Source organism: Astatotilapia calliptera, chromosome 23, assembly GCF_900246225.1.
Source record: "Astatotilapia calliptera chromosome 23, fAstCal1.2, whole genome shotgun sequence".
Lineage (NCBI taxonomy): Eukaryota > Metazoa > Chordata > Actinopteri > Cichliformes > Cichlidae > Astatotilapia > Astatotilapia calliptera.
The window spans coordinates 11,340,171-11,360,127 of NC_039323.1; the positions used below are offsets into that span (position 1 = coordinate 11,340,171).

General features: G+C 41.2%; 1 protein-coding gene across 2 annotated transcripts in view; it reads left to right on the plus strand.

Moving 5' to 3' along the window:
• lingo3a (leucine rich repeat and Ig domain containing 3a) overlaps window positions 1-19,957 on the plus strand; it is a 31,431-nt gene extending 11,474 nt beyond the window's left edge. Inside the window, exons 1-2 of one of the 2 annotated variants that reach the window (XM_026159420.1) lie at window positions 11,413-11,470; window positions 15,696-19,957. In XM_026159420.1, the coding sequence (XP_026015205.1) occupies window positions 15,751-17,589 (1,839 nt within the window). In that variant the 5' untranslated portion in view covers window positions 11,413-11,470; window positions 15,696-15,750 and the 3' untranslated portion in view covers window positions 17,590-19,957. Of the gene's footprint in view, window positions 1-11,412; window positions 11,471-15,695 lie in introns of those variants that run through there. The other variant, XM_026159419.1, reaches the window with a different exon arrangement.

Below are 19,957 nucleotides of genomic sequence, written 5' to 3' on the forward strand. Positions count from 1 at the left end.
AGGTGCTGACAACCTGTGTCATTGTTGACGCCATAGAAAGCCTCATCTGAGAGCCTGTACATGTTTTTTTTTTTTTTGCAGAACTTATGTGTACCTTACAATTTCATTGTCAGTATGTAAGTGTTCAATTGGGACAACGGCAGCAGCAGCACAGTCAGTGACAGATTCTCTTTTGAGTTCAGATTTACAACAGAGCGATAAGAGAGTGTGGCTGTCAACCACACACACACACACACACACACACACACACACACACACACACACACACACACACACACACACACACGGTTGCAGTCCACGTTCCTCTGAAGTGCCTCACTTTTGACAAATCCATTTCTAAGGCTCTCTTTCTTCTGTGGCTCTGTCAGGATGTATAATCCCTCATCACCTTCCCTAAACCATTTCACATCTCTGCTTTCTGTTTTTATCTGTCACCCTGTAAAAAAAAAAAAAAAAGAAAACTTAAAAGAAGAAGCTCTTTTATTTCTATTTATAATTTCTTCTTGCTCACTCCTCTGCTTTCCTGTGCTCAATAACTGCTTTTCTTTCCTCTCGTTTCTCCTCGTTTTCTTGACTGCTTTGTTTCGTTTCCCTCATTGGTCAGCGCCTTCTTCTCTTTCCTGCCACTTGACTTCTTGAGTCCTTTTATCAGGCAGCTTGCTGCCACATTAGTTAATCTCTCAGAAGACGTGGCACAGATACTGAACATTCTGCTTCTTCTGCTTCAGCTCAAAGCTATAAACAAGAGTTTCTTTCCAGACTAAACATCCCCTCCTAGTGCGCACAAATCAAATAAAGGGATGAGCGAATAAATTTGGGATTTAACTTATGAATGATTATCGCTACAAGTTTTGTGCAGGGATTTGTGTGTTAGTGAAGCTTGAAGATTCATCAACAGCTGCTGTGAGACTCTGCGCCATGCAGATTCAGTGCCAGCGTCGATGCTCAAGATCCTCATAATTGCTTCCGAATTCTTACTGCAATTAGCGCTCTCGGATAATTACACCAAAATCCCAGACCACGCTATTCTCAAATTATTAGACCCGGCGCAACAGGAACGAAGACATTTCACTCGCTCACAGCACCAAACGGCACACAGTCGTTTTATTTGCTGCTGTTTTCATTCATGCGAAGACTGTAAATTGTGGGCAAAATAACGAGATTTAGTTAAAGTATTTTTTGTTTATCAGAATCAAAAACACACTTTAGCCGAGGCTGCTTTTGACTGTCAGCCATCCCCACTTTGGCGCTCACCATCACCGTCTTAGCCGAAGTGAGATTAAAGCTGAGTGGAGGAGAGATGGGAAGGGGACCAGGCGGCGTGGCAGTTCCCATCGGCACGGGATTAGAGGGTGGGACTGCGAAGTAGGCCATACAAACAGGCTCAGCCGAAATATGGACAACAGGCCATAACATAGACAGAGCTGGATGGCCCAGTACATTTCATCAGCATGTCATTACGCTGTAATCCCGTTCAGGCCAGCGGCTATTCCTGCTGCATGTGTGTCAGACAGGGATAATTACTGGTCAGGAACACTTGTGGATATTTCTGTGTTATTTTCACCTTAATGTAGACTCACACTGATGTCAGAGGTGCCCTATTTTATCAGGAAATGCGTTCTGGAGCAAAATCGCTTTGCTCGTGTCAAATATCTGAAAGAGAAGTGATCAATTCTAGCGTTTGTTTGCATTTAAGGGAACAAAGCACTGACGGATAACAGCTGTGGAGATGTCACCGGTCTTGGTGTATTTTTCTTTTTTAAAACAAGGCTAGCTGTCAACGCTCTGTTTCTGCAGCACTGGTTTGTGTTGTATTCATTACTGAACGTAAGACGAGAGTGAGAGCTGGGTCTGCTCACTGCTGTGGAGTGAGCTGCGTAGAAATTCTTTACAGAAAACGATTTTAATATAGATGAGTGAACTCGTGGTTACTTCGGATAATCTCTCACATTCAAGGAGCGAGACGAGAAAGATATTCAGCTGTATTTTTGTATTCAAATAGGCATATTAAGATGATCTTCCTCAATGTAGTGTGAAACGATAGCAACACTGAAAATATCCAAATTGACAGAAACAGGAACTGAGATTGTGGATCCTTAATTTGAAGCAGATGTTAGTTATGAGCTGTTGATTTGGATGCTGATGACCTTTTATGACCTACCCTGCTGGAGCAGCAGCCTAATGAGACTCGTTACATGGAACAGCAACATCTTACAAAATATCAGTGACAACGATGAGCCGGTGCAGTTTAGAAACAGGGAGGTCAGGAATGCCAGACACATAGAAAAAACCTCCTGGTTGCAAATTATTGTTCACCTATGGTTTTAATGCCGTATTTCACATAAGCCACGTCAGCCTTATGACTAATCTGTAAAAATGCAATTAGGATATCTACAAAGAGCTGACAAAGCACATGGTGTAGTGAGCTTTACTCTGGAGGTAACCTAATATATCACATCTTTAAGTTAGATTTACTCTGGGTCTGTTTTTGCGTTTTCCAACATCTTGTTCCACTCCTGCTTCGGTAGTCCCAAATAAAATGTAAATATATAATAAAATAACATCATAGGAAGCAAGCTCAATGCCACTCTCATGTCTATATGCTAAATAAAACAGTAATGGCAGCAGTCTGTTAGCCTGACTCAGCACAAACATGAGAAACCGTATAGCCATAAAATTATTTATCATTATTATTTATATTTATTTAAATATATTTACATTTTATAGGAAATTTGCAATCGTGACACTTAAGATGTTATTGTCACTGATGACACACTACCTAATTTGAAGTGTGAATTTGGTGCCAGCTCAGTAGAGAGTGGAGTAGAGTGGTTGCCCCCATGATCGGAAGGTCGGAGGTTTGAATCCACTGAATGGCTACCCTGAGGTACCCCTGAACACTGCTCCCCGGTCGTGGGATTGGTGGCTGCCCACTGCTTCACTGAGTGAATGGGTTAAATGCAGAGTAATTTTCCCATGGTATACATTACTACTATTATTATTATTACAACATAAGTCAAATGTAAAAGTATCCTTGGTGCTTACATTTTTACTGTAGCAATAACTAAATTAACCACCTTGTTACTCTTTGGGGCCTGCACATTACTGTCTTAACATTTACTTTTACTACCATGTTACTGCATCTGTAATTTGCATCTACCGTTTGCTCTTCCTGTCATATGGAGTGCAACCATTGAGCGCTCAAGCAGTGCTTGACTGAGTCATTAGTTTAGTTTTGGGTTGCACATCACCAGCTGGCCTCCCTTCGTGGCCTTGTTGTACTCCACAGTGTGTTTTTGTTGTTTGCACCTCTACAAACATACTTTTTGTATGTTTGTATACTTTTTTAAAACATATTTTGCATTGTACTTTATTGATTAGAGGTTGTTGAAATAGTCCTGGGATGCTGACACTGCTCTCGCTCTCAGACATGTCCAGGCTTGTTTTGCTGTTGCGTGCACTATGGAACCTAAGCACAATAACATTCCAATACAACACTTTTTTAGCACACAAAACTTTATGAGAGTATTATCACGACACAGGCACTATATGCCATCTAGTAGTTCACCACATCGCATCTTTTAAAAGTCCTTCCTTCTTTTTCTCACTTCCACCGTGTCCTCAGCATCAGGACCGTGTGATGTCAGAACTTTAGGGGGGCAGCCAACATCTCTGACAGCCAAAGTCACCTCCACAGTGTGCAGTAGGCTCAGTGTTGTCACTATGCAAACTGCGCATCTTTGAAAATGAGGACATGTCACTGAACTTCTGTATTCAAGGTGAAGCCTCAACACCCTCTGAGTGTAGCTGTTTTCAGGGTTTCGGCATGTGAATTTGTTTCAACTTTTCCTAATCTCTTTTAGGTAAAGCAGTGCTGAGTGTCTAGGGTCCACAAGCTGTCTGAGTGTCTGTCATATGTCTGTCATCATCATCAATCATGCTGACTTGCTGTTGCTGTCTCCCAAAAAATGTCAGCATCAAGCTGCTATAAGGATTTATGCATCTGTCCCACGAGTGAATTAAATCCTCAGCTGCAGTTATGCTCATGCGTTAGATACCTAATTTGAAAAGTGATGAATGATTCAATTTATTTCAAAGAGTTTATCACAGAAACAGCCCAGGGAAAAGTGACTTTTTTATATCATTGAAATAAACTCATTTTACCCTGCCGAGTTTACAAGGATAAAAGTGATGAAGCAGCTGTGACTTATGTTTTTACAATAACAAGGGATTAAATCATCTTTTTCTTTTTTTTTATCAGAAAAGACAAACCCGCAGAGAATTACAGTGTGATTTGGCAGTTCCTCTGAGTCCGAAGTATCCTCATCGTATGTTTTGGATGACTGCATTAAACCTGGAACCCGGGAAAAACTTGTGATTAAACATTATTTATCTAAATGATTTTACAGCAAAGGTTTTTAGATATTTTCATGAATGTTGGAGGAAACTTAAAGAGTCAGAGAAAAGTGAATATTGAACTTACCAACCACAAGTGTCTGCTTAAAATGTTTAAGCTTGTTCTGAAAATGTGCTACCAATTATTCCTTTCTCTCGCCCTCGGGGTTTAGTGTAGCAGTTTGACTCCTTTCTGGTCAGGAAAAACTTGAACGCTCCAACTGGAGGGAAACTGGTGCCTTTTGTGAGTGATGCTTGGGTGCTGTCTAATTAGGCTTTTGACAGTTCATATTAGACTGGCAGAGGCTCAGTCAGCTGCTCTCCTCTTGAAAGTTGCGGATGGATGGCTGTAGGAGCTAACGCGGTGTGACTTGCAGCTATCGTCTCCGTCTGCCTCTCTGCTTATAACAAGCGCGTCCCTCACCTGGGACGTTCAGCAACACAATGGCTGATCTATGTGATTCTGTCAGTGCCTTTCAGAGACGTCTCTTCTTGCTTTATTACACATATAGAACAATCTTCACCCCACTGCTGTTGAGTGATGAATTATGAATAGACGTGAATCCAGCTGCACTGCTGCCCAGGTCTGAGGATTACTTTCAATTTGCACACCGCCCCCCTCGCCGCCTCGCACTGGTAGTCAGACTTCGTTTTCAAGGGACCTCCAGAGTATTAGATGGCCATCTGAAACTCTAACCCAATCACATAAAAACTTTAAGAAATTAATCTCCATTACAGATGAAACTAATTCACTAGTGGGTGAAAAGTAAGAAAACACAACATTGATCTGTGTCTAAGTGTGCGGCACTTGATGCTTCTCATAGTCCAGGTGTGCTACTCAGCAGTTAATATCTTGCTCCAGGCACGTCGTTACAAGCCAGTTTCAACTGACACAGTTCACAGATTTTTCATTTCCTAACTCAGACTCTCTTCACCAGTCCTGCAGCCCGGGCTAGTAGCAGCTGTCTGCTTAGCATCTACATTTATAAAATATGAACATTAGGCTGCCAACAAAGGACATTACTGTTTAGACAGTTAGCGACTAGCCGTGCACGTGTTCTGTGTATGCTGGATATAGTTACACAATATGCTCCTTATTTTCTACACAAGTGGCATCACTGCTTACACGACATCATTTCAGCCTTTCCGTCTGGAAGTAAGAGGGAGCTGCAGTGCGTATGTGACCCCTTTCAGATAGTTCTTGACTCCTGATCGTGCTTGTAATTGGCCCACTTGATGAGCAGGCGGCAGGCAGTGAAAGGGAAGTTGAGAGGACAGGAATCCTTTTAATGAATCCAATGAGAAGGACATGGAGAGCCTGCAGGCTTCAAGAAGGATTAAAGCAGGCACCAGCAATTTTTTCCCTTATGATGCTTCCATGAGTCTCTCAAACCAAAGGGGAAAAAGAAAAGCGTTGAAGTATGTACGATTTACATCTTTTATAGACACCCCACGTTTGCCACAACTTGATTTTTAGCTGCTTTCTATTCAGCGTTTATGTTGTAAACAGGGTTGTTATAAAGGTCAGCATCCCTTACACACTAGCCTTTTAAGATACAACTCACACACACTCCCCTGCAGATCGAGGACAGTGGGAGCGTGAGTGAATATGCATGCATGTCTGTTTTCGTATCTCTGTGCATTCGACCAATTTCGTGCGTAAATTGGAACACGCAAATCTCTGCGTGTGTGTATGCGAAGTGCAAAGAACTGCAAGCGTGTGATGTGTGATGCCAGCCTAAAATGCCCCATCGTTGCCTCTCGTCTCTGAATGTGGCAGGCAGTGTGAGAGCGACCGAGAGCCGAGCCAACTGGCATGGAAAGAGCCTGGATTGAAGTGATGGCTGGTGACACTGCAGACAGGCCAGCCAGTCAGAAAATGGATGCCAACAGAGACACAGATCACACTCACCTCCACCTTCTAAGAACTTCTGGCTCTTGTCTCTTTGTCCTCTGTAAAAAAACAACAAACCCAAAAACAGGCAATATAGATTATACAGCTTTAGTTTTGCATTTATGGGAGAAATGACCTCAAATTAAGGGTCACAGTTAAAGTCTGCTGCCAACAGAGTAGCTAGTAATAATTTGAGCTTGTGAATATTACTCTTATTAACCTTTGACCTCAAGTTTTATTCATGCACAGAAGGAAAAAAAACCCTCTTTCCTGAGGGACTGGAGTCTGCATCATGATTTATTACTGCTTACTTACTTTTATTTATGGGATGACGGTCCTGAAATTACCCAGGATTTGTTTATTTCGCTGTGAGAATGGAGACCAAGTGATGAATTGTCACTGTTTGTACAAGTTTACAGGCGGAATCTGCTTTATGTGATTTAATTGGTAAAGAGGGGAAAAAACCCCAGCAGTAATGCTCGGCGTTATATTGGCCCAGGTTCTCTATTTCACAGCATAATGGAAACAAGAGAGCGCTATACAGTAATGGGTTGCATGTGTCATGCATACTAAACAGTCAAACTGGAGCAAATGACAACCAGCTATTTACTCTGAAGCTACAGAGAGACAGTGGATGTTTCCAAGTCATTACGTTTAGCATTTGATCAGGGTGCTTTCAAGGACATGAATCTCATAGTTAAATGGCCCGTGACGTCTTATTGTATCAACTTACTAGAAATTGCCAGACACAATCAGGGTGCTGACCAAATTCTACTCATGCATTTTTTTAAAATGTAAAAACAGTTGTGAAAGATCTGGACAAGGACAAATTAACGTTTTTGTTCTCCTCGCTGAGCACAAACTGTTAGTCCTCCCAATTATGTCTTCTCTTTCCTGGTGGTCTGTCACTTCTCATCCCTGCTGAAGTCGTGTAACTAGCCCGAGAGGCTGCTCCAGGAGGGGTACTGCTGGTTGACTGACACAGTCTGATCACGAGGGCTTAAAGAGAGGTTGGCCATTTAATAGGCTAGCTGCCAGTGGCAGCCTGCCTATGCGGAAAGCGGGCCGAAAAGACAGACGGGTGACCGACTAGTGTCGCTCCACTGTGAAACCCATGTCTGTTGCTGGAGAACAGCAGAGCCAGAGGGGTTCCAGATGTCTCCATCATTTTTTTCAGTTGTGTTCATAATCACCTTTGTTGATTAATAACACAATCACGGTTAGAAGAAGATTCAGACAATGGGAGGTTCATTTGTAGATTTTTAAGTAGACTGATATCATGTCTCAAGTTAAGCTAAGCCTGAATTTAAGTAAATTTGAGTTACTAAGCAGAGTTTTATTTATATTTCAAATGATTATTATTTTTGTTTCCATTTTTCAGTATTAGTTTTAGTTTTTATTAATAATGAGGAGCACATTTTTCAGAATTTGTACAGTAATTGAGTAATTGTACACTTTTTGAAGGTATTCAGTGTTTTGTTGCTATAACAATGTTGATTGTTCAATAAACCTCAGCCAGCTTCATACAGTGTGTGTATTTGACCGTAGCAAAGCATGTCCCTCTGCATTACAGTGATGGCCTGTGGCCTCTCTGAGCTTGGCATCGAATTTAATGTTCTTTGGAGCCACAGATCCCTTTGTGTTAAATCAAAGTGACTGCGCTCGGAGGGCTCAGATTGTGTGGGAGTGTTTGTGTAGGGACCCCAATATTTGTTTTAACCTTCAGCTGTGAACATGCCTCAGTACAAACTGATAAGATAGAAAACCGGGTCAGAGCCTGTCACGATAGTGTGTTTGTAAGGCATCGTGGCCCCCACCTGTTCTCTCATCTAAACTGAAAAACATCACAGAATGAAATCTCCTTCAGTGCAGTTTGAGGTATAATAAAATTAGAAAAAGATGCAAGTCCATTTTCTTCTATGCTATACTTTGTCCTTTGTTATGTAAATAAACGACCAAAACTTTATTATTATGCGTCAGTAGACAAAGGAAATATGGACCGAGAGGCAGGTTGCTATAAGCTAAGATGTATCATTAAAGTTTAACTATTTTTATATCAGCTGAAGTATAAAACCAGTAACTGACCAATAATAATATTTTTGTTTCTCTATGTCTTTGGTTATGTAGCTATTTTAGCTCCAGGTAAGGTCAAAATTTCCATGTCAGTGGGTCATGACCACGCAGCATAACGTCATCAATTATTTAGCTCCTGGTTGTAGAAGCCTTTACGTCCATAAGCCCTGAAACAGGTCTCTCTTATTAAAGATTCATGGCACACATTCTTAATCACCCCTTTGTGTCCTTCGGTTTCAACGTTCATGCTTTGCATCGAACAGAAATGAAATTTAAGAATCTCCCTGGAACCCATTATAATAATGAGAGTCTTATTTGGCATCTTTAGACAAGCGTTTCATATCAATCTGCATCAGATGCTGAGGTGCAATGGAAATATTCGACATAACCGATCAGTTTGTAATGCAGTGCCCGGGGATGAAATCGCTTTAAATAGCTGTTTGTGTACCATTTCTCTCATCCATTCCTCTTTTAGCCTCAGTGTCCACAGAAAGGCCGTGTGCTCGAACACGAAGAGGCGTTTACTTGCGTAAATAAACAGCAATTCTTCTTCCTAAATTTGGAACTGCTTTTATATGAATGCCACAAATTCTCCACTCCAGCTTTTCTTCTTCGTCCTTGGCTGTGTCGGGTAGCGCGACCCTCCCGGTAACAATGATCCATCACTGTACTGCAAGGTGGAAGTTACAGGAACATTAGAGGGAACAAACAAGTCAGTCACATTTATCCCTGAGCTTGTTCTTGCTTACTAGTGTGTGTTTATTTGTGTGTTCCTTGGAACTTGCACTGCCATGGTCTTCAGGGTTTCCCTGCACAGACTGATGGACACTGACGAAGGCTTCCCTCAGTGTAAATGACTAATGTGTTTTCTCTGGAGGACACTTTCAGCACATACCACACACAGAGAGAGAGAGAGAGAGAGAGAGAGAGAGAGAGAGAGAGAGAGAGAGAGAGAGAGAGAGATCCGCTTATATAAACCGTAATGAGTGGGCACGGTGAAAATCAGCGAGCGCAGCCATTTGAGGAGCTTTTGTGGATGTTATGCCTCGGCCTGTGTGTCTTTCTGGAGGGTGCCTGCTTACACCTACACACTCCAACACGCTTCCTGCTCATTTGTCAGCTGTGTCCTACACCTGCAGATAAGTCTGCCAGTCTCATCCTCTGCTCTGCTTTAGCTGGTTGTGATTCAGGGCCTTGCTGTAGGCAACACAAACACACACAGACTCTTCTTCTGCTGCAGCAAGAAGGACAGTGTTTACATAATGCCAATCAGCTTAAGTTGCTAGTTTTCAAGCTCTGATTGCTTTTGTGTAAAGAGAGACCAGGGAGGAGATGAGTTGGCAGTAAAGATAGTAAGTGAAATAAATCATGTAGTGGTTTCTGCAAGAAGAGGTGGTGGTGGGGTTGAGAAGTGGCAGAACATCTCAGCGAGCCTCCCCGCTGCTGTGGCCTCTGCCCACTCTAGTGTCTAATTATGGCGCTGTTGCTAGCTAACCTGCATTTGGTTTTTTTCGAGCTAAAAGCCACACATCTCCTGCTACACCCCCGCTCTCTGGGTATGTGCGATGTCTCAGATGGTAACTGGGCCGGAGTCAAAGAGCACATGAATTCCAGGTCACCTGCTCCGTCATCTGCACTTTAGAGACTCAGAGCTCAGTGGTTATTTACCACAGCTACGCGTACTAGAAGAAAACAACAAAATCTATCAACAAAAGCAAAACAGGCATGATTAATAAGAGCTAATGGATTCCTGGACATAGACTAAAACAGTGTTTTCAGTGCAAACAACACGCTTATTATCATCCTGATATTTGGTAATTTGCACTAAACACATACTAGAAGTGAGCCTGCTGAGGGTCACATCCTGTGATCCACATATCTGGATCAAAATCAAAAAGTTCTTAAACTCCATCCTGTGGTGATGTGTTAATAAGTTTTAAATCATTAATATTTGTTCAAAATGTTGTAAAACATGCACCCGAAAAGATGACATACACCATCAGGATGTCAGACAGCTGGATACCGCACAGTCAAATTTGAAACGTTTAATTAGTTTAATACTAATTAAATTTGAGTTCAGTATAAAAATTAATTAAGTGTGGGAATGATTCACCCTGAGAACTTAGGGGTCTTAGGAAGGTAGAAATGAAATTTTAATAACACCACATTCATTTTTGACAGCTCCTGACTAAAGTCTGCTTAAAGCTGATTCCATCCCATTAGACAGACATGTCCTGAATATTGTAACGTGGCTCTTACGAGGCTGTGGTTAATTCATGTGTGCATTAGGGTGCCCTGAGTTCCCCCAGAAAGTTTAATATTACATGTACCTTTGGTGCTCTTAAACATCAGAAATTATAGCTAGTTTCTAGAACTATTTTTTATTCAGAGCTTGGAGCCCCTCGTTATTTCGATAGTACGGGCTAAATTAAGTTGAACAACACAGTGCAGAGCAGCACAGGATTAAGCCATCGTCTGATTTTTGCTTGCCTTGTGTATATTCCGCTTTCATGGCAGCAGTTTGACTGTGTACTCATGCTTTTCATCTCCACAGGGACACTGACACGTGTGTTGATCTTGCATAAGCAAACTGCTGGTATTTTTCAGGTAATTTTTAGTCACAATTAACAGATCATTCCTACAGTTTCCCACATTCCTTTAAAAATATTCAAGTATTAGTTAAATTCAGATCCAGGTCGAGGAACACTCTGTGTTTGCCTCTTGAATTATCCATAGTTTGACGTATCACAGTAGAAAAGACATGCATGAATACAAAAGATTTAGCCATCATGTGCAAATTCTAATACAAATTGCACGCTTTTGTAAGCTTAGATGTCCAGAAATATAAAGCTGCTGCAGCTAACAGTGCAGCGTTCTCAGGAAAAAAATAAAATAAAATGAGTCCATCCCCCATGCATTTAAACACTGAGTCAACTCTGGAGTAGAAAATGACTTCAGGCAGTGAAGCTTTTTTTCTAATAGCATGTGCTAAATGTTGCCTGGCAACAAAAATAGTAAAACAAAAGACAACTGACCACTTGTCAGTGCTATGAATGTGTGCACATATTGCACAAGCAATGTGTGAAATGACAGGCAGCTGTGATGGTGGTAAGTAACAGGAAATGGGACCTAAATGCACCTACACCAAGCAGGAAAGGGAGGGGGGGGGGGGGGGGGGGCAGAAAATTCTACAGGTATGAAGCAGAAAGGATGTCCTACACATCAGCAACAGCACAGTATAATTGAGCTTAAAATACTTGTTAATAATTAGCAACATTTATCAAAGAGCTAATGAGCAGTGTCTCTGTAAACAGGAACAGCCGCTAGGGGCGGGAAACTTACTGAAGCTATCTGGTGGACAGGTGCATTTGAGCTTGATATGAAAAACAGGAGACTGGGAAGGACAGCGTTTCAAGGATGGGTGGGGGGAGATGGTGCAGCCGTTGCCATGGCAACATTAAACACCTACAGTATTGTCCTTTGGAAGCTTTGCGGTTCATATCAGAGCTGCATATTGATTCTGTCTGCGAGGCGTAGCTGATGTATCTCAGCTTGTTGAACATCCTCTGACTTCACAGATGAGTGTTTACATAACTGAACTTTACTGAGCAGCTCACTGACAGCCCCTGTATCCCATGGACCGGGTATTTTAAACCCTTCAGTTACTTTACTGACTCTAAAATAGTTAAAACTGGGACACGATCACGTTAGCACCGCTGTTCACAAGTTTTTTTTTTCTCTTCCTTTGGCGTCCGCTTTTGGAAGTCCTCCGTCCTCTTTAAAGTTTCTGTTTCACTAGTGTCGCTATTAATGACTCACGCCAGTACAATAGTGATCAGTTTTACAACTTGGCTGGTGAGAAACCACAAAATGTTACTCTTTTTAAAAATTCAGGGTGAAGTGAGTTATGAGTAACGAGGAAGAGTTGCTGTCAGTCACAGCTTTGTCAAGAGAAGCCACTCTTTAGCCTGAGCAGCAGCTTCACTGTAGCTCATTGAAATAGCCGAAGGTCAGCGGCAAACATAATAGTGCATAATCAGAGAGATGTGACACTGACTGTGCTCGGTGACTTTATATTTAAAACTCGTGGCATTACACAATTACTGCTATTAAAATAGAATATTTTAAATTATAATATTACCTATAGAAAAAAATAGCCTGTGAGAGTAAGTTTGTGTTAATAAAAGCAAACACTTGTGTGTTTCCTGCTGTTCATTTACATGTGAGTGTAGTAGCTTTACCTCATTGGTTAATAATGATCTCCACCACTGAACAACCATGACAAAATTTCACTTTAGCCACAAAGCTAACCATTGCACCATCCTCATTATACGGAAGGTTTTTAAAAATAGAAAGCAGAGCTCCTTAGCAGCTGACAGGCATATATTATCACCCAGCAGAAAACCATGCTAATACAGCCACAGTGTAAAGGCCATGCTCTCTGCCCCTAAGCTAGCTGGTCTGACTGGCACTCCTATAGGTCTGGGTACTAGTGCTGTGCAATACTGCAAATTTTGATATTGAAAGTAAATACAGAGCCATTATTGCAAATATCAATACCGATACTTTTTTACTTTATATATATATATGTATATATATATATATATATATATATATATATATATATATATATATATATATATATATATATATATATATATATATATATATATATATATATATATATATATATATATATATATTGCTAAGGATTGTCTTATTGCATTGGAGTCACACTGGGTTAAATATGTACACTTGGGTTTTAAGGGGTATTTATTATTTTCTTCTTTTTTTTGGGGTTGTATGGAAGCCCCAAACGCAATTTCATTGTTCTTGACAATGACAATAAATAAATAAATACTAAATACTAAATACTAAATACTAAATATATATATATATGTATATATATATATATATATATATATATATATATATATATATATATATATATATATATATATATATATATATGTATATATATATATATATATATATATATATATATACATACATACACACACATATATATATACATACATACACACACATATATATATACATACATACACACACATATATATATACATACATACACACACATATATATATATACATACATACACACACACACACACACAGTAGAGTGCACACTTCTCTATCCACCTGCTGTTGACTTATGGTGCATTCTCTGGCCAGGGGCCTCTGGGCTTATTAGTGAATGTCTGCTACCAGATATGGGTTCGTAAAGCATGGCTATGTGACTGACAGAGAAACTGGAGACATTTTAAAAGCAGAGGACTGAGGACAGTAGGACTCTAGGGAGGAAGTTTGTGGCTAATACTCTGGTGGTGAATACTGAAAGAAATATTTTTACTTGTGCAGACGAGGTGAGTTTTTACTATTTTACCAGCATGACCCTGGGTCACACAGTCAAAACATGTCAGACCAACTAAAGACATGCTTGGCATGACATAAAGTCCTTGAAATCATGCAGACAAGTTCAGCAATTCAATTTAGAGGTCTATATGATGTATATTTTTTCCCCAAAAAACCAGTCCCCTTCTCATCAGCAATGGAAAGAATGAAATAGGAAATAGAAGCATCCTTCAGTGAGTGCTTTCCAACTTAAAACCTCATATTCTCTTAAGTTTTGTAAAGATCAGAGTCGAATGTTGGACCATCAAATGAAGTAAGATGATTTGCATTACGTTAGCGGTGCTCTATTTTAAAACGGCATTGTTTATGTCTGTGCCTTGGGAACATCTGCTTTGCCAGGCGATTAAATCTCTTAATTCTTTGCCATTTTCTTGCTACCAAACCATCTGCTGCGATTTGTTTTCCATGCACAAAGTCTGAGCCACAATCTAAACACTACCCATGGGTGCAGCGCGAGTTCTTGCTCCAGTGTCTACTGAGCCTTGTTAGATCGCAGTGAATAACACAAAATTTCTGGGTCGACTGCAAAAGGCTATGTGTCAGGCTGTTGCGTGTGGGTGAGAGTGTGTGGGATGTTTGGTATATCGCTTTCTGTCACAGCGTCTTTGATGGTGGCTCTCGAAAAATCAGTGTCATTAAGTCAATTTTAAAAACAATGTGCTCATTTAGCCCTGTCTCTTATTAGAGCTTTCTATACACATTTTCAGGTGTGTAACTGTATTTAGTGGCAGGTGGGGTATTGGGAATAATCATCTGTCAGCTAAGACGCATTGTAAATTTTCCAAGAGGAAATAGGTATAAATAATAGGTATTGTTTAAATATGCAATTGATAGCGTGGCAAACTAACGGTGGCTTTTGATCGTCTCTTAACACACAGTTAGCGTCATAATCAGGTACTAAAACAAGGTGAAATATGGAGTTACTTTCCATCCTACTTGTTAGTCTTTCACAATGGGTTTAAAAAGGATTGCCAATCTGCTGTCAAAGCATCAGCAGATAAAGACGTTAGGTGGGAGAGAGGGATTGTGCACGTGCATGTGTGTGTGTCATATGAAAACACTAGCAGATCAGCCTAGACAAGCTCCTCTCATGATAAGCCTCATGCCTCAGAGACTCGTGCAGATGATGTGATGGGAGTTATACTGAAGCACCCAGTCGTGGCCTCCTTCTGCAGTGCGAGACAGTGTCGGGCTTGTACTCAAAGACTCTGGGGTGGATGTACTGTGCTTTATGTCTATTGATTATTCAGTGTCGCTTTGATGTTTTAGTCACTCTGTTCACTTGCTTGTGTTTTCTTCTACAAAGTGTTAAGTATAGCTGTTAGTGTTCTGTTTCACAACATACGCTTTATGTGCACCATTTCAGGTATTTGCTGTTAAAGACTTTTGAGAGCCCACAATCACTTTAGCTTTTCATGCATTTTAAGATTTCTCACATGGGGTGCTTTTAATACAATAGGTTCTCCATTTCCCCGTTTTCATTTACAATGCATGAGTTTCATACAGACAGGCTGGGGAGCAATATACCCTAACCATCATATATCAAATTGAGTCATGGCTATTAGAGGTTTTGTGCCACGGCAAGTGATTATAAAACCAGTAAGCTTACAATGCACAGTCGGCCATTGTAAGCCAAACTGTTTCAACTCAATGCCGAATCAGTCCTTTGAGGATTATCTTGGCGTCCTGGCTTTAATTTCACTGCTGTGTCGGGTCAATTAGAGTTTGTAATTGTAATTCCGCTCATTTAGAGTGTTTGATTGCTGCTGTTTAAAGAGAGCTGACGCTAATGAATTTCTCTCACTATCTGTCTTTTTGTCTCCCCTCTCTTTCTGTTCTTGCCTTACTGGTTTTTTTTTCTGTCTAACTCTTTCTATCCCTTCTTCTCGTTTTGCAGGTGTCTGGCCCAGTGATTCGACCCCAGACAGGAAACAAAGGAAGAGGAAGAAAGGATGGCCACGAGGGCGAGCCTGGGTCAGGATGTAGGCTGGCTGGTGCCTTTCCTTTTCTTGTTACTAATGATCACAGTGTCACCTACCCAAAGCCAAGGATGTCCCCAGCGCTGTGAGTGCATTGCTAAGCTCAAGACTGTGTCTTGTTATGGTAAACGCTTGTCTGCACTGCCCGATGGAATCCCACTGGACACCAAGATCCTGGACTTGAGTGGGAATAAACTGCGTTGGGTAGAACACGGAGACCTGCTTCCATATTCACGTCTCGAAAAGCTAGACCTGAGTGAGAACATGATCAGTGTCCTGGAACCAAATGCTTTTTCTAGCCTTCAGAACCTTAAGTCGCTTTCACTGAGAGGTAACCAACTGAAGCTGGTCCCTATGGGAGCTTTCTCACGTCTCTCCAACCTAACTTCATTGGACCTTAGTGGGAATAAGATTGTAATTCTTTTGGACTTCACTTTCCAAGACTTGAGAAGTTTAAAGAACTTGGAGGTCGGCGACAATGATTTAGTTTATATCTCTAACAAGGCCTTTCTGGGTTTGGTGGGACTGAAGGAGCTGACAATTGAGAGGTGTAACCTGACTTCGGTGTCCAGTCAGTCTTTGTCTTACCTGCATAACTTGGTGACTCTGCGGCTCCGCTACCTCAGTATCTCTGCCTTAGAGGACCAAAACTTCCGGAAGCTGGGAAACCTGAGGGGCCTGGAGATCGATCACTGGCCCTTTTTGGAGTACATCTCTCCTCACAGCCTGCAGGGTCTCAACTTGTCCTGGCTGTCTATCACACACACCAACATCACCTCTGTGCCCACCTCTGCCCTGCGTAGTTTGGCTCACCTCACCAGCCTCAACCTATCTTACAACCCCATCACTGTGTTGGAGTCCTGGGCATTGCGGGATCTCGTAAGGCTGAAGGAGCTGCATCTAGTCAAAACCAACCTGGCAGTAGTGCAGCCCTATGCGCTTGGTGGTCTAAGGCAAATCCGCCTTCTTAACCTTTCCTCTAACAGCCTGGTGACCCTGGAGGAGGGAGCCTTTCAGTCTGTCAACACTCTGGAGACGCTGCGTTTGGATGGAAACCCTCTGGCCTGCGACTGCCGCTTGCTTTGGATCCTTCAGCGCAGGAAGACCCTGAACTTTGATGGTGCCTCCCCGGTGTGTATGACACCTGTTGAAGTGCAAGGACGTGCTCTCAATGCTTTCTCTGATTCAGCTCTCTTTGACCACTTTACTTGTCAAAAGCCCAAAATCCGCAACCGGAAACTGCAGCAGATATCTGCCCGCGAGGGACAGGTAGTGTCATTTATTTGCAGAGCAGAAGGTGAACCCACACCGGTGATATTCTGGATTTCTCCTCAGCGCCGCCGCATCACCACAAAGAGCAGCGGCCGCCTTACCGTGTTACCAGAAGGCACGCTAGAAATCCGCTATGCCCAGGTCACAGATAGTGGGACGTACATTTGCATAGCCAGCAATGCCGGTGGAAATGACACATATTTTGCCACACTTACAGTGAGTGGGCTGCCGCTGGATGCAGCCCTCATGGCCAACCGCACCTACTATGCTGGGGATCTTAATGACACAAATCTGAATGATACCAGAGTCTTCTTGAAGTTTACTCTGGACCTCAAGACGATCCTCATATCTACAGCCATGGGCTGTATCATGTTTCTGGGGGTAGTCCTTTTCTGTTTCATTCTGCTGTTTGTGTGGAGTCGAGGGCGAGGGCAGCACAAAAACAACTTCTCTGTAGAATATTCTTTTAGAAAAGTGGACGGGCCTGCAGCCAGTGGAGGACAAGGTGGAGCACGGAAGTTCAACATGAAAATGATTTGATATGTTTTAGTGTTCTCTCCTCAGTGCTGATTATAAGCACACATCAAAGTGGACTGCTGTGCTTGAAGAGCATCAACGTCAAATCTTTGTGAGACCTTGATATATTTCTATAGCTCTTTCTTGTGTATTCACATTATTGTGCAGAGAAAAGCTATATTATCATCGAATATGTTTTAAACTCTTGAACAGACTGTTAAAAGACCAATCGGCAAAGTCCCATCTACACTATCTTCATGCTCCGACCAGCTCAGTTCGAGGAATTCTCCCCCGTTTATCTCAAAAAGAATACACCCTTCTCCTCCGTCTGCTCTGTCTACAAACCGGTGAATACATAATATTAGGGTGGTGCTCAATAAATGCCAAGGACATGCCAATATGTATTTTAGTAGTTCCAGCTATATACTGCATATTTAGACTTATTCACAGTCATAAGTTGAGCGCAACAATATATTCGCTCTGCTTGAAGACATTTTGCTGATGGTGGGTTCGTACAGAATATATTACACTTAGAATACACTCTGCAACACTGCCAATTCGACCGGAAAGCACCAAGTAGTATCACTGTCAGTCCAAAGGGACGGCAAAAAGAAGTTTCACATCAATAGTTACGGCTGGAAGTTGTTTAAAATAACATTCTACAGATTTTTAGCTACAGTGGGGCCTGGTGCACAGTAATGTGGTGACAAATCAGCACATGCCAATACACGTTTGCTAGTCAGATTTCCCATTGTTGTTCAGTAAAGAACTACAGCTTCCTCCTAATCTGCAAACATGTGTATAAAATGAAATGCATGTACAGAGTTGGCTTCTTACTTTGAATAACTTGTATTATTTGTAAAGGAAACACTCATAGGGGTGCATAAGATGTATTATATATTTTGTAATTACTGACCTTGAAGTTCTTGTGGTCGTTTATAGTACTGTTGAGTGATTAATAAGGTTTTAATGTTATGCTGTTATTAAAGTGTTAAAGTCCTATTTGGAATGACTCATAACAGTTCAGTTAGAAGCGTTTTTATTTTTATTTCGTTTCGACTGAAACACAACCCACTCCCTGAGCTCACTGACTCAGCAAATCATGAAGGGCATTTGCATCAAGTTTCACTTCGTTTACCTATTTGTAGCTGTACAAATAACACGAAGGCTTGTCTGACCTGTGGCTGAAGAAACTCTAATTGCGTTTGAGGCATTCAGTGTGAATGTTTTTTAAAAACAATCTTTGCAAAACTCTAAATGACACCAGCCAAAGTCATTTGAGGAAAGCTTAATGATACAATCAACAACAAAAAGCTGCATGATAACTGTGACTAACATTGATGCCTAGATGCTGATAACAGAGGTCACCCGCATGCCGTTCTGCCCTCAAGCTCTATCTCATGATCTGTGGGTTTAGGGCTGGGACCCAATGTCATTATCACAAACCATTTATTTCTGTTTGGCTTTGACTGCTGATTTCTAACAGTGTTGTTCTGCTGCCCTCTGTTGACTAAGACGAGTATTGTACTTTTCACTATTTCTATAGTGCAAGCAGGGTTTTACTTAATATTAAGTCATTTTTTTTAAATTTCTCAAAAGGCAAATGTGGAATTCAGCAATGGTCGACCTAAATCAGCGCTGGAATTAAAAATGAATTTATTGTTGCTCAACAGTATACCCTGCCTCTTCAAACACACAAAACTGAGTCCCGTGTTTCAACAACATAGACACCGCACAACTAATTTTTCAGTTATTAATACTGAACTTTGAATACATCCGTGGACCGATCTCAAATCAGTTAGCCTTCCTGTTTGTATTTTTCAATATGTAAACACTTTGGTTTCAGTTGTAATTTTCTTTTCCTCCCCCCGATCCCTCCTGTAAATATGGAAACCATTGTGTATGGAAATTGTGCTATACTGTTTTGTACTTTACTGTTTTATAAATAATGAAGTCCACTGTTTATAAAGCATGTGATATTATCTGCTACAATCATGTCTTGTCCCCTGTTCCATTTTAATAGCAGCTGGCCAGCGAATCAGTCTGTATGGTGGTGGTCTCAGGAGTGTATCGATAGACCTGTGACCCAAACCCCCATGGAAATTTTGTTTAGAAGATTTTGTGCTTTTATTTGCTCCTCTTTCCCCAGGAAGTGCTCATATTTTAATTTCAAAAGAAAGTTGCATCAGAAGGATTGATGTGCTATCAGCACCACAAGTAAAGATATAGAGCTCAGCAGAAAGCATCCTTGTCCGGACTTGATGAATGAGTAAGCATGATATAGTGTCTGGGGAGGGTTATTACTGTTCATTTTCTATGCATTCGTCAAAAGTTACAAAAAATAAATTCATTTTTGTGAGCAGATAAAGTCAACTCTGCATTCACACTTTCA